Source organism: Lithobates pipiens, unplaced genomic scaffold (genome assembly GCF_037356315.1).
Source record: "Lithobates pipiens isolate NorthernLeopardFrog02 unplaced genomic scaffold, aLitPip1_a1.2 Scaffold_3, whole genome shotgun sequence".
NCBI classification, from domain to species: Eukaryota; Metazoa; Chordata; class Amphibia; order Anura; family Ranidae; genus Lithobates; species Lithobates pipiens.
The window spans coordinates 112,911,354-112,926,706 of NW_027507790.1; the positions used below are offsets into that span (position 1 = coordinate 112,911,354).

At 47.4% G+C, this 15,353-nt stretch overlaps 1 protein-coding gene across 2 annotated transcripts in view; it reads left to right on the top strand.

Moving 5' to 3' along the window:
- Positions 1-6,420: 6,420 nt before the first annotated feature.
- Positions 6,421-15,353, top strand: part of CEP120 (centrosomal protein 120) — a 152,127-nt gene continuing 143,194 nt past the window's right edge. Inside the window, exon 1 of one of the 2 annotated variants that reach the window (XM_077462186.1) lies at positions 6,421-6,741. In XM_077462186.1, coding sequence (XP_077318312.1) covers positions 6,693-6,741 — 49 coding nt within the window. In that variant the 5' untranslated portion in view covers positions 6,421-6,692. The remainder of the gene's footprint in view (positions 6,742-15,353) is intronic. The other variant, XM_077462185.1, reaches the window with a different exon arrangement.

Genomic DNA, 15,353 nt, shown 5'->3' on the forward strand with positions numbered 1-15,353 from the left:
ACTTGCTTGCCCTTCAAAGAAACTAGGCCCCAGGTTCTTGGGTCCCTTCTCAGTTAAGAGGCGAATCAATGAGGTGGTGTACGAGCTAGAACTACCGGAAGCACTTACAGGTACACCCTGTTTTTCACGTTTCTCTCCTGAAACCTGCTATCTGTAACCCAGGGATGCCCAATCAGTGGCCCGGGGGCCACATGTGGCCCGCGGATCCCTCTGATGTGGCCTGCGACCTCCTGCTCTGGGATGGTGGTTTGACAAGCCCAAATCGCAGGTTGCTGACCCACCATCCCAGAGCATCAGTGTTGTGAATGAAGTGGGCGGTAGAGAAAGCAAGAAGCTGCAAAGCCGAGCCATATAGGGTGATGATTCCTGTATAGCGCCAGCTCCTGTTACAATCAATACCAAATGCACTCTGTCTGGGTCTGTGTTTGTTACTGAAAGCAGTGAATATATGGGCATATCTGTTCTTCAGTGGTTACTAGGCTGCTGTTAAACTAATCCTGCACCTGCGGGTTACCTGCACTGAGCCATAGACTTCTGTTATTACCTGTGGATTTAGTTCGCTTTCAGAAGTGCACTATACCATCAGGATATAATAGAAGTCTATGGCAAAGTGTAGCAAACATACAGGAAAGCCACAGGTGTGCATGGCGCATCAGCGTGAAAGCAGCCTTAGGACCTAATCGGACCCTCCATTCAACTCTATGTCACCTCTATGCCTATTTACCCCTGCTTACCTTCAATCCGATATGCTAAAAAAAAAAATAGAAGGGGAACCGCCCTCTTCCGTCAGATTGAATTGGAGGGCCCATAGAGTGGCATGGGCTGTGTCCATATCCGTTCTGCATATGCAGCGCAGATACAGACCTGTCATCCGCCCATTACACTTATTTTGGGCCGCAACCAGTTACCAAGTCGGTTTGATTGCCCTCGCTCATCAAAAGGTTGGGCACCCCTGCTCTAACCCCTTCCCAGGACGAGCTACGGATCCCCCTGCTCCTATAATGGTCAATGGCAAAGAGGAGTTCAAAGTGGAGGCAATAATGGATTGCAGGAAGAGAAATAACTGTGTGCAATACCTCATCAAATGGAAGGGGTACGGTTCTGAAGAAAACTCGTGGGAGCCTGAGGATAACATACATGCCAAGAATTTGATCCAATTCTTCAAGAGGGCCCATCCTGAAAAAATGGCCCAGTTGTACAGGAAGGCTTGCTGGGAGCAGTAGTTTCTCGTTGGTCTGTGCGTGCCTGCGGGGGAGCATGCACGGTTACCAGCGCCAGGCGGGCTATTTAAACCTTCCTCTCCCTCTCAGCTCTTGCTGCTTGATCTACAGCATTCCCATGATTGTCTTCTGATCTGATCTGATTGTGTGTATTGACCCGGCTTGACCTGCGGCATTTCCTGTTCTCCGCCTGCCTCTGACCTCCGGCTTGTCTACGACTCTGCACCCGTCTCATCCTCTGGTCCATCCGGCTTCCTCCACGACCCTGCCTCTGCTTCCTGCATCTGTTTCTGTAATGATCATCTGGTTTGACCTGGCTTGCCTGACTTCCCTGTGTGCCTGTTCCTGTGGGTCTCATCGCTCCGGTGTGCCTTACTACCTGCTGGCTCCTGTCTCCTACTGCCAAGTGCTGCTGGTCCAGTTGCAAGCTTCCTGTGTGCCCTGCTGCCTGCTGGTTCCTGTCTTCTGCTGCCAAGGCCTGTTGACCCTGTTACAGCTTCCTGAGAGCTGCCTGATCCATCCTTCAGCTGTTGATCCTGCGTGCTACCTTCGACTCTCGCACCTTCTTTCTCCTCTATCAGGGGCCATGAGTCTGGGACGCAAGAGCGGTCTCCTTCTGCAATCTGGACTCACCATTAGGTACGTGACACCTATCCACTCATCTGTTTGTGCCGGTTGAAGAAGTTCTCAATTTGAAACGTAACTTTAAAATAACTTTTCTGTTGGCCATTACATCCGGCAGGAGGATTTCGGAACTCCACTCTCTGGGTATCGGGGATGAACATATATCCTTTTTCCCAGATAGGGTAGAACTTCGTCCTCTCAGAGGTTTTCTGTTTAAATACTTTTTATTTCGTTTTCCACATTTACAAAAAAACAGTAAAAAATATTTCTTATACAAACTATTTCAAATCTCTTTGTTTAGGATTCATAGTATTTCAGTGTTTTCAACATTTATATAAAAACAAGAAGAAAATACACATTGGGTCCCCGACCGGATCGATCCTTAATATATCATATATATATATTTATGAAAAAATGTTAAAAAAAAAAAAAAAAAAAAAAAAAAAGAAAAGGAAGGGGGGGGGGGGGGGAGCCAACCCTCCACACCTCAGTGTTCAAAATGATCCTCTTGGTTTTACGCCTAAGGTCACCTCAACAGCAAACCTGTCAGAACCATGGGCATTACCAGTTTTCATGGACTCAGAATCAAACTCCTGTCACGAGTTGGACATATCCAAAGTCCTCAGGGCCTACTTGGAAGCCACAGCAAGTTTCATGAATTCTGAAAGATTACTCATCATCCCATGGGGCAAAAATAGGAGGAAAGGAAGCTTCTACCAGAACCTTGGCATCCTGGGTTGTCAAACTAATTCAGAAAGCATACAGGATGAAGAACTTGGAACCTCCGGCTCAGGTGAATGCTCAAGAGCGGTATCAGCTTCTTGGGCAGCGAGGGCAAATGTTTCTTTGGAAACAGTATGCAGGGCTGCCACTTGGTCTTCTCAACACACATTCCTTAAACACTATTGTGTTGATCTTGGAGCTCTTACGACTGTCAAGTTCGGGAGAAGAACACTTCCTGCTTCTATATCTGTATCTGATTAAAAAGTGGAGGCACCAGGAAAACTGAAAGTTATATCATACTTACCGTAATTCTCCTTTCCTGGTGCCAATCCATGGCAGCATACGCTCCCACCCTCAGTATTCTATATTATGAAGAATGTTGGGGGAGGGACAATGCCCTTTAATTTATTCTATTCACTAGTCCTGAAGGCGGAGAAGATGCGGAGCTCTATCACAGGTAAGCTACCATGGATTGGCACCAGGAAAGGAAAATTACGGTAAGTATGATACAATTTTCTGTTTTTTTTTTGGGATAATTCTCCTTTAAGGGTGTGTGTCCTATGCCTACATACTTTTGTTAATAGGCATCCCTCGTTCCCTTCTGAAAAAGTTGGGAGGTACCCTATTTATAGGCGTATAACACGCGCCGGCGTATAACATGCACCCCAAGTTTAGGAGGAAATTTTAAGGAAAAAAACTTTTAGGAGGGAAATTTAAGGAAAAAAAACTTACATTTAAATGCCCATCAATGCAGCCTTATCAGTGTCCATCTGAAGCCTTGTCAGTGTCATTTGCAGCCTTGTCATGCAGCCTGTCCATCATTGCAGCCTTGTCATTGCAGCCTGTCTATCATTGCAGCCTTGTCATTGCAGCCTGTCTATCATTGCAGCCTTGTCATTGCAGCCTGTCCATCATTGCAGCCTTGTCATTGCAGCTTTGTCATTGCAGCCTGCAGCCTGTCCGTCATTGCAGCCTGCAGCCTGTCCGTCATTGCAGCCTTGTCATTGCAGCCTGTCCGTCATTGCAGCCTGCACCCTGTCCGTCATTGCAGCCTTGTCATTGCAGCCTGTCCATCATTGTAGCCTTGTCATTGCAGCCTGTCCATCATTGCAGCCTTGTCATTGCAGCCTGCAGCCTGTCTGTCATTGCAGCCTTGTCCCCTCAGCTTTTGTTTTTAAAAATGACGCCGCCGAGATGTCCTTCGTATCTCGGCGGTGCCTGGAAATTCTCTGTGGCTTTCGGCCGCCTCGGCTGGACTCGGAGGCTTTTGGCCGCTCTCGCTGATTCTCTGCGGTTTTTCGGCCGCCTCGGCCGTACTCAAAGCCTTTTGGCTGCCTCGGCCTTACTCGGAGGCTTTCGGCCGCTCTCGAAAACCGCAGAGAAGGGCCGAAGGTGGCTGAAAGGCTCCGAGTAAGGCCGAGGTGGCCGAAAGGCCCCGAGTACGGCCGGAGGTGGCCGAAAACCGCCGAGAAGGGCCAAAAGGCTCCGAGTACGGCCGAGGCAGCCGAAAGGCTCCGAGTACGGCCAAGGTGGATGAAAACTGCCGAGAAGGGCCGAAGGTGGCTTAAAGCCGCCCAGGGCCCAAAAATCGCAAGGGAATCACGGCGGATCGGCGTATAACACGCGCCCGCGATTTTCCCCTGATTTTAAGGGGAAAAAAGTGCGATAAATACGGTATGTATTATTGGTCAGTAATAGAAGGTCCCATATATAATTGGTTACTGGTAGAAGGGTCTCCTTATATTATTGGTCAGCGGAAAAAAAATTCCCCTATATTATTGGTTACTGGTAGAAGGGTCCCCTTATATTAATGATCAGTAATAAAAGACACCATATATAATTGGTTACTGGTAGAAGGGTCCCATTATATTATTGGTCAGTGGAAGAAATCCCACTATATTATTGGTTACTAGTAGAAGGGTCCCCTTATATTATTGGTAGTGAAAGAAAGTCCCCTATATTATTGGTTACTGGTAGAAGGCTCCCCTTATATTATTGGTCAGTGGAAGAAGTCCCCCATATTGGTTACTGGTGGAAGGGTCCCCTTATATTATTGGTCAGTGGTCGAAGGCCCCATATATATTTGGTTACTGGTAGAAGGGTCACCTTATATCAATGGTCTGTGGAAGAAAGCCCCCTATATTATTGGTTACTGGTAGAAGGGTTCCCTAATATTATTAGTTAGTTTTAAAAGGTCTGCCTTATATTATTGGTCAGCAGAAGAAGGCCCCCCATTGTATTGGTTCCCTTATATTATTGTTCAGTAGAAGGAATGACCCCTTATAACACATACACACTTTTCCCATATTTTCCCATATATAATCATTAAAGTTTAAAGAGGAAGTAAACCCTGATGAGTTTACTTCCTCTTTTTTTCCCTGCAAAGGCAAAGCATAATGGACTACTATGCATCGCATAGTAGCCCATTATGTGTCACTTACCTGACACAGGAGCCAGCGAAGTCGCGCTGTCCCCTGTAGTCCGCCGCATCCATCTTGCTGGTGGCGTCTCGCAGCTCCGCCGCTGTCATTCGGCGAAGCCGCGATGACGTCACTCCCGCGCATGCGCACGGGAGTCGACAAATGCGGCAGCTCCATTCTTGGAACTGCCGCGTTCAGTGCGCCTGCGCGCCGCTGTCTACGGCGCATGCGCCGTAGACAGCGGTGCCCGTTTTCGGGCAAATATCTCCTAAACCATATAGGTTTAGGAGATATTGCTTGGACCTACAGGTAAGCCTTAATCTAGGCTTACCTGTAGGTCAAAGTGGTTTGTAAGGGTTTACAACCACTTTAACTTTTTTCAGAAAATGAATTCCTGCTAGATCACTTCAGGCTAGCCCCTTTTGCATGTATAGCTATGTAAAACATTAAAGAGGTTGTAAACTCTGAACCCGCCCCCCCCCCCCCCTCCAAAAAAAAAACCTGTAAGACAAAGACATAATGAGATAGCATGCATTGCATGCTAGTTCATTATGAAATGCTTACCTTAGAACAAAGCCTTCCAGTGGCGCACACACCTCTGAGATGGCTGACATCTTTCCCGGAGTTACTTCTTGGTTCGTGGGCTCCAGAGCTGTGAGTAGCTGGAGCCATGATGACATCACCTACTGCACATGCACGCAGGAGCTGCCGTTCATGGCACAGAGCTTGGAAGGAATGGCACCATGTGTGAAAGGGGCCTTAAAGTGTATTTAAATCCTCCTATCCTTTACAACAGCCAAGGAAGCTGGATCTGTTTGATCTGCAACTGTCATTGTGCTGCACATGTGATCAGTTATGAAACCAGACATTTGATGGTTTGACAGTTTGTTTGAGGACACAAGCAAATGTGACAGTTAGAAATCCTGGAATTCCAAGAATGTAACTGTTTTTTGAAACTGTTAAATCGATGGGTTTATTTCAGCTTTATAATTTACTGCTGTTCAGGGGCTCTGGGCTTCAGCAAAATGGTTGCTTCCAGCAAGATGACACAAGAGCAATGCTGGAGGCAATTTACAGCACACACCAATTTTGGTAGCATAATTAATAATGTGGAATGCATGTTCCTAGCTAAAGAACATGATTTTTTATCAAGTTGTTATGTGTAAAGTTCCGCTTTAAAAAACATAAAGAAACATTGACTTTGCCCTTTAGTCATACACACTTTTATGACGGCACACACAAAGAAAACATAGAGCTGACTAGTGGTTACATCTTTTTGCTATAGTACTTCCCAATAACTCCCCCATAACTTCTGTGTCATTGCAGTGATTGCCATTACTTCCCACATCAAACATGGCTCCGCCGCAGACTAATCTGCCGTCACGTGACCCACTCTTATGCAATACACGCTGGAACAACGCGTACGTCCGTACAGTACCTAGCTGTGTTGAGAGTTGCAGCGCTCTGCCTCCCTCGCTTTCACCCGCCCAGCCATGTGATTGGAGAGTTTCCCCGGTTGCCTGGCGGAAGTAGTCGGTAGTCAAGGGGCGGGGATCCGCTGAGTTTGTATACTGAGAGAAGCGGCAAAGGAGCAGCCAGCGGCGGGTGACAGTTCATTCCAGTGACCGGGGCTGACAGTTCATCGATTGGTCGGTGTGGACTGATCCATCTCTCCGGCTGTGCGTGCTGTCATCCCGATCCAGACATGGGCTACCGATCAGATCAGCTGCTCATCGTCGTGTCCATATTGGAAGGTAAACAAGCCTGTGTTTTGTGTCTGTAGGGTCCGGTGTGGGCGGACTGGGCTCCAGTGTGTGTGGAAGCAGGATGGGGCCTGTGCAGAGGGACAGGAGGCCTGTGCACCATTATGGTGGCTCTTTGTCACCAGCCCAGGCTCTCCTTACCTCTCTATAGCTGGATTATGCCCAATAAAACATACTGGCATATCCAGCAGTTTTCTCTAGGGATCACCCCAGTCCACACCACCATCTTCTCATGCCATCTGGGTTCTGCCAGCTGGCCCTGTGATGAGTCACGTCATGGGGCTACTGTCTGCGAATAGACGTATCCAACCCCTTTGATGGCACATTTGCTGTAGGGCACCCTTCTGTCTCCTGGGATTTGGGATGTAGATATCCCAGGAGGCTGCAAGCAGCTGTTAGTTAAAGCGGAACTCCACCGAAAAGGTCTTAAGGCCTCCTCCCGTTTGTGATACTGAGCTTTTGGGGAGGAGGAGGAGAGCAGGTACCCAATTTTGACAGGTACCCACTCCCACTTCTATTCCTCCTCCCCTAGGCGATCGGAAGCAGAAGTTCTCCTTAGCACCTCCCTCCTGCAGTCTTCTAGGTCCTAGAAGATTTAAGGACCAGTCACAGAGCACAGTGCCGCTTACGCAAGTGGGCACCCGGCTGTGAAGCCGCAAATTGTCACAGCCGGAGTGCTTATAGTAAAGATGCTGGCACTGCCAAGGGAGAACATGGGGTGAAAATTGCTGGGGTGAGCAGGTGGGTGGCTGTTTATAAAAAATTCAGCAGCTACAGTTTTTGTAGCTGGTGACTTTTTTAATAAACAAAAACATGACTGTAACTCCGTTTTAAATCCAGCCTGGTTTTGACAGGTACCCATTCCCACTCCTAGGCGACCCTAGTTCTTTTCACCCCCCCCCCCCCCCATAGTCTTCTGGGATGACTGCGGGACAATTCATGCACAGTGGTCAGCCGGCTGTGAAGCAGCATAGCCAGCTGCCCACAGTTAAGATACTGCCATTGTATATCTGAAGGCTAGAGATGAACTAGCCTGGGTGAGGACAACACTGGATGACTGGACAGGTAAGCGTCCTTCTATTAAAAGTCAGCAGCTACAGTATTTGTAGTTGCTGACTTCTTTTTTTTTATTTTTTTTATCCAAAGTGAAGAACCTCTTTGGGCCCGATTCACATTTGTGCAACTTGTCAAGTGACTTTGGACCCCAAAGTCCCATGACAAGATGCACTCCATGTTTCCCAATGATAACTGTTCATATCTTTGTGTTGTCCCCCCCTATACATTATAAAGCGCTTCACTGGTGATCTGTGTCAGAATTCACCCTCCCTGATTCACCAGCTCAGAGGTGGAGAATCTGGGAGTGAAAAGGGAATCCAGGGGGATCTGAAAGGGAAGGAAGAAGTGTCCCCCTGTCATATTTATTTATGTATATATATATATTACAGTATCTCACAAAAGTTAGTACACTCCTCACATTTTAGTAAATATTTTATTATATATTTTCATGTGACAACACTGAAGAAATTACACTTTGCTACAATGTAAATTAGTGAGTGTACAGCTTGTATAACAGTGTAAAATTGCTGTCTCCTCAAAATAACTCCACACAGCCATTATTGTCTAAACCGCTGGCAACAAAAGTAAAGTACACCCCTGAGTCAAAATGTCCAAAATGGGCCCAAAGTGTCAATATTTTGTGTGGCCACCATTTCTTTTCCAGCACTGTCTTAACCCTCTTGGGCATGAAGTTCACCAGAGCGTCACAGGTTGCCACTGGAGTCCTCTTCCACTCCTCCATGATGACATCATGGAGCTGGTGGATGTTAAAGTGGTTCTCCACCCTAAAGTGGAAGTTCCGCTCATGTGATCCCTCCCCCCCTCCGGTGCCACAATCGGCACCTTTCAGGGGGGAGGGGGGTGCAGTTACCTGGATAATCCAGGTATCTGTACCCACTTCCAGGACAGACCGCCGCAGATGCCCCCCCCGTTGTGTTCTGGGAAACACACAGTTCCCAGGACACAGCGGGGACCAGCAAAGACGCGCAGCACGACTCGCACATGCGCAGTAGGGAACCGGGCAGTGAAGCCACAACGCTTCACTTCCCGATTCCCTGACAGAGGATGGCGGCGGGGGCAGCAGAGAGATGAGCTATCGCTCGTCATCTGCCGCCGACATCGTTGGACCCTGGAACAGGTAAGTGTCCATTTATTAAGTCAGCAGCTGCAATATTTGTAGCTGCTGGCTCTTAATATTTTTTTTTTTAAGGTGCAGAACCGCTTTAAAGACCTTGCGCTCCTCTACCTTCTGATTGAGGATGCCCCACAAAGGGTTTAGGTCTGGAAACATGCTTGGCCAGTCCATCACCTTTACCCTCAGCTTCTTTAGCAAGGCAGTGGTCATCTTGGAGGTGTGTTTGGGGTGGTTATCATGTTGGAATACTGCCTTGAGGCCCAGTCTCCGAAGGAAGGGGATTATGCTCTGCTTCACTATGTCACAGTACATGTTGGCATTCATGGTTGCCTCAATAAACTGTAGCTCCCCAGTGCCAGCAGCACTCATGCAGCCCCAGAGTTCATGGAAAGATGAAAAGATATAATAAAATATTTACAAAAATGTGAGGGGGGTACTGACTTTGGTGAGATACCGTGTGCGTGCGTGCGTGTGTGTGTGCGTGTGTGCGTGCGTGTGTGTGTGTGTGTGTGTGTGTGTGTGTGTGTGTGTGTGTGTGTGTGTGTGTGTGTGTGTGTGTGTGTGTGTGGTCGGTCTCATTATTTTATTAACATTAACCACGCAGTCTGAGCGGTGATAATTTATCACTGCTTAATATAGGGCTTGACAAATTTGCTTAGAACTGCATGTCTGGGGCATCGGGCAATAAGCATTGCTCATGCCTGATGTAAAGCGAAAAAAGAACAATATTTAAAAAAATCAACTTTTTTGTTTTGTTTGTTATAAGATTTTGCAAATAAGTCTGTTTTTTTTTTTTCCCTTTACTAGTGTGCTCTGATAGGCTGCACTAATGGACACTGATGAGGTGATACTGATGGGCTGCACTGTTGAGGCTGCATTGAGGTTGGAACTGATGGGCACCAATAGGCAGCACTGAGGTGCCACTGATGGGAACTGACAGGTGGCACTGATGGCCAGCACTGATTGGCACTGGCAGGTGGCAATGGTTGCCACTGGGTGGTGGCACAGGTTGGCATTGGCAGGTGGCACTGGCAGGTTTCACAGCCGATAGTGAAACTGAATGATCTCTGCAGCGCCACGGAGTGAAACTGTATGGAGAGAGGAGATGACAAATTCAGTGTGATGTCGGGGGTGGGCGGGACCCAGCAGCTATCCATCCGATGATTGGGCTGTTTAAGAAAGGGGCGGGGCCACATACACGTAGTGGCCCGCCCCAAATCCCATGCCATTGGCTGGTGTTGGATAGCTGGGTCACGCCCACCCCCGACATCCAACCTAAATTTTGACAGCTCCCCTCTCTCCATACAGTTTCACAAACCGCAGCGCTGCTCTGCCAACAGAGTGTGGAGAAGGGAGGAGGGACCTCTCGCCATGTCAGCGGCTGCTGCGCCGCTCTCTTCCTGCTCCATCCCCACTACCACCGCTAATTACGTTACCAGACAGTGCTCTGTGTCTGGAGGGCCCATGAGGCGCCTCCACTTTTCCGGCCAAGACCCCACAGCCCGCCCTGTAGCAGAGGCACCTGTCACTGACAAAAGCCCAGGCGCCAGGACATAATTTCTAGTCGCAACAGCTACTTGGCACCTGGGATTTGTCGAGCCCTGGCTTAAAAACTGACATCTATGTGTTTATGTGAATTTCTGGTGCTGTAATCTCATAGCGTCTCATGAGATTCCAGTATCAGGGGCCATTCTCCACTGTTGGAAGCATTTGTAGATCGCTTCACTCCTCCAAAGGTGAAGCGATGTACTCTGCTTCATAAACAGGCACACAGAGGAGAAAGATCTCCTCCTCTGTGAATGGCGGAGAATGAAGCAGTGAATGAATTTCACTGCTTCATAAACGGACACCTGTGAATGATAGGGAGTTATGGTGACACCCCCTCAGGGATCTCCCCCGCTACATTGTTGTATTTGGTGCACCGACATGAAAACTCTGGACTGAAGCCAAAAATTCATGATGTAAATTGGGCCAAAATTTCAAATGGACAGTTTTTTTTTTATTTTAAAAAGAAAACCCCCTTGGCTCCCCTTGGGTCAGGGTCCTCTACTGCTGCTCTGTCCTCTCTTCACCTGTTTCTCCTTGCTGGACATGGCTTAGTGCAGGGGCACACATGGCCTGTCGTGCCTAAGTGAGAATGGAGCGGGGTCACAACGGCTCCTGTAGTTTTGTGAGGGCAGAGCTGGGCAGACAAGCTGACCACTGTCCTCTGTAGATCGGGAAATTCTCCTGTCAGGTGCACCCTCCCCAAACCCTCACTCACTGCAGCGTCCTAGGAAGTGGCAGCTCGTCGCCACCCTCTATGCCATACTATAGGTGACTGTCACCACTGGCTGGCATGCCATTGGATGCCAGTCGCAGGCTCTTACCAGAGTGGAGCACTTATTGGTGCACCCTGTTCTTGCACTTCTAGCAATGTGATTGGATGGGGTTGTGCGGCCTGAAGACCCCCTTTTGTCTGCAGGTAGAACGAATGGCATCACGTGGGAGGGCAGCTGGCCAGTCGGCCCATTATCTGAACTTTTTTTTTTTTTTTTTACTATCTGCAAATTGCCGATGACCCCATTCTCACTGATATATTTTGTTGGCTGTTATATCGGTGCATCCCTAATTGTATTCTTACATTGGGGGGGTGTTGGCTGCATGCCTTGATTGAATGCTGGTTTACATGTATGACAATTCAACAGAAGGTGGTCATTCGATTGCTTTCTGTTGATCATAGGAATACAGTACACACACTGAAAATCGTCTTGTTCCTTCTGAACCGGCCAACTTTTAGTATGTGTATACCAGGCTTAGAATCCGGAGAACATGGGCTTTCCCTGAGGCAGTTTCTTTGTAGACTGCCCCTTCCTGCTCTCCCCACCTGAATACCATCTTGGCTATGTATTGAAATGGATATCCTCAGGAATGATGGACCCTACAATGATCATGATATTGCACATAGCTAAGTGTGTGTGTCGCTGAGGGTAAGATTCTCTTTTTGTCCTCTTGACCATTGTCACTGATAATGAAATGTACTGAAGAACTGCTGGGGAAAATCTTCTAATGGGTACACTTCTTATTCTTGTAACTTTGCGGCAGGAAATCTCCCCAATGGGTTGTATCAGAAGAAACAAAAATGGCAGGGGTTTTAAAGCAGAGCTCCACTCAAAAGGGGAATCTTCGCTTATCTGCCTCCAGCCCCCCTTCCGATGCCACATTTGGCACCTTTCAAGGGGGAGGGGGGAACAGGTACCTGGCTTTGACAGGTACCATCTCCATTTTTGGGATACCTTGCTGCGCTGAGATCTCTCGCAAAGTTCACCCCCCTCCTTCCCCTGGCACTGGGCCATTCAGAAAGCGAAGAGCGCTTCACGCATGCGCAGTAGGGAACCAGCTGTGAAGCTGCAAGGCTTCCCTGCCGGTTTCCCTTACAGACAATGGCGGCGGCAGTACCCGAGAGCCGATTGGAAACATTGACTGACTGGGGTGCCAACGTCACTGGATCGCTGGACAGGTAGGTGTCATAATATTAACAGTCAGCAACTACAGTATTTGTAGCTGCTGACTTTCATTTTTTATTTATTTTTTGGTGGGGGTGTTATGCCCCGTACACACGGTCGGATTTTCCAACTGAAAATGTTCGATTGTTAGCTTTTTGTTGGAAATTCAGATCGTGGGTAGGTTCCATCGGAATTTCCATCGCACAAAATTTGGGATCTGGTTCTCAAATTTTTCGACAACAGAATCTGTTGTCGGAAATTCTAATCGTATGATCACAATTCAGACGCACAAAGTTCCACACATGCTCGGAATCAAGCAGAAGAGCCGCATTGGCTATTGAACTTCATTTTTCTCGGCTCGTCGTACATGTTTACGTTACCGCGTTCTTGACGTTCGCAATTTCTGACCAACTTTGTGTGACCGTGTGTATTCAAGACAAGTTTGAGCCAACATCCGTCTGAAAAAATCCATGGAATGTCTGATCAATGTCCGATCGTGTGTACGGGGCATTAGACTTCGTCTTTAACTATTTTCTATTCCATCCAATACAAAGAAATGTTGGTTTAACATACTTTAATGCACCATGATGGGGTGTATATATGGAAAATGTGCATGGTTTTTGTGCAGTGAAAGTGCATGTATGTTTTGTTCTATGCCAACAACTCATCAAAATATTTTTTCCAGCAGAGGAATTTTGTCTAATAACATTTGTTCCCCCCCCCATGTGCACACACACTACAAATGTTTGCACTGGGCAATTTTCTATGTATAAATAAATACTCCCCATAGTGTTAGGGCTCCTTCACATGGATGTGTCCGTGTACGGAGCCCGCTCTGCTCAGCGAGGGATCCCCGCTGAGCAGGAAGATGACAGGTCTGCCTCTGCACACTGTGTAGGGATGGACCTGTCAGAGCGCCGCTCTCCCCTATGGGGGATCGGATGAGGACGGACTGTAGAGTCCGTTGTCACCCAATCCGATCCGCAGACTGATTGAAAAGTAGGTTTTTCCTCCATCACACTTTATTGGAGCGCGTCGGATGTTAGCGGACATGTCACCACTGACATCCGACACTCCATAGAGGTCTATGGAGCGTCTGTTCAGGTCTGCCTAAAAACTGACAGGTGGACCTGAACGGACAGTCCGTGTGAAAGAGGCCTTAATGGACCTTTAAAAAAATAAAAATAATAAAATAATGAATTGGGTAGAGCGATGTTGCAGTGATCTCTGTCAGTATAAGCCTATGCTCACACAGATTGAGAATAGCACTAATTCTTATCTTGGTAACCATTTAGAATGGCACTGATAGCATAGGAGGCATGTAAAGTGACAATAAAAAACTACTCGGGTCAAATTCACAAGGAAAACTACCTTTTTAGGGCCGGGTCACACTGGTCTGACATGCGCTGCAACTTCCACAACACAAGTTACATGACATGCATCGTAGCTCCATGTCTTCTTCCTCCAGTCTTCCTTTGCTTCTTCTCCTGGTTATTCTTCCTCCTCCGCTGTCTCCCGCTGTTGTATCAGACCTGGTGTCTGCCATTTTTATATAGCTATGGGGCGTTACTATCAGGTGACCTCATTCAGAGACCCCCTGCTCCCTGTGATGTCATCGTCCAGGGCATGATGGGGTGGTAAAATGGCAGACATCGGACCTGACATAACAGTGGGAGGCAGCGTCGGAAGAAGTCATCGGCGGAGGAAGAAGATACAGAGCTATAATGTGGGACAGTCTTTGTCTTTGATAAAGGACTTTACTGTCTCTTGTTTTGTTTTTTATTGATAACACTACATATTTTTTGGGTGAATGGGTAGGGGTACAATGTACCTCATATTCATTAACATGGGGGTGGGATCTGGGGATCTTCGCGATTCCCATAAGCCCCCCTGACCGCAGACCCCCCACAACCATTGGTTAGTCAGGAAGAGGCCCTTGTCCCAATCAACATGGTGACAAGGTGTGCAGAGCCCCCCCCCCCCCTTCTTCCTGACCTGCCATGTTGCATGCTCAGATAAGGGTCTGGTATGGATTTTGGAGGGGGAGGAGACCCCGTGTGTGCGTGCGTTTTGTGTGTTTTTTTTTTTTTTTTTTTTTTTTTGTGTGGGGTTCCCCTTCAAGGTGCATGTCAGAACAGTGTGAACACAGCCTTATGCTGCATACACACGACCAGACTTTTTGACAGCAAAAGTCTGACAGAACGAGTCCGCTGGACAATTCGATCGTGTGTGGGCTCCATCGGACCTTTGCTAAAAATCTGGCAGACTTTAGAAGTGGAACATGTTTTACATTTTCCTGCCGGACCGAGAAATATGTTTGTGTGTGTATGCTAGTCCAACAGACAAAAAACTACGCTAGGGCAGCTATTGGCTACTGGCTATGAACGTCCTTATTCTAGTTTGGTCATACGTCATCATGTTAGAATCCGGCGGACTTTGGTGTGATTTGTGTGTGTGTGTGTGTGTGTGTGTGTGTGTGTGTGTGTGTGGCCAAGTCCGTTCATTCAGGAAAGTCCATTGGGAAGACTGTCAGACCTAGTCCGTCAAAGTCCGGTCGTGTGTACACGGCATAAGTCTTCCATCAGTATTGAAATTCACCAATTATAGGTGCATTGCAAACCACCCCACTACATGTGATATTGAAATAATTAAATATTCTTTTATATTGCAAGTGAACCTGTAATGCTGATGAGCTGAAAATGAAGTATTGCTACAAAACATGTGATGGCATCTCATTGATTTTATGCATGTAAAATTGTTATGTCAGGTCCCCTGTTGCAAAGGGTCTAACCCTTCCCTATGCTCTCCAAAATGAAAAAACAGTGTCTTTGCATACACTTTAATTTTACCTTTTTTTTTTTATGTATTTGTGTAAATGCAACCAGTGTAACTACCTGAGTTTAACCTAGTATTAGCTTTTAGCAGTC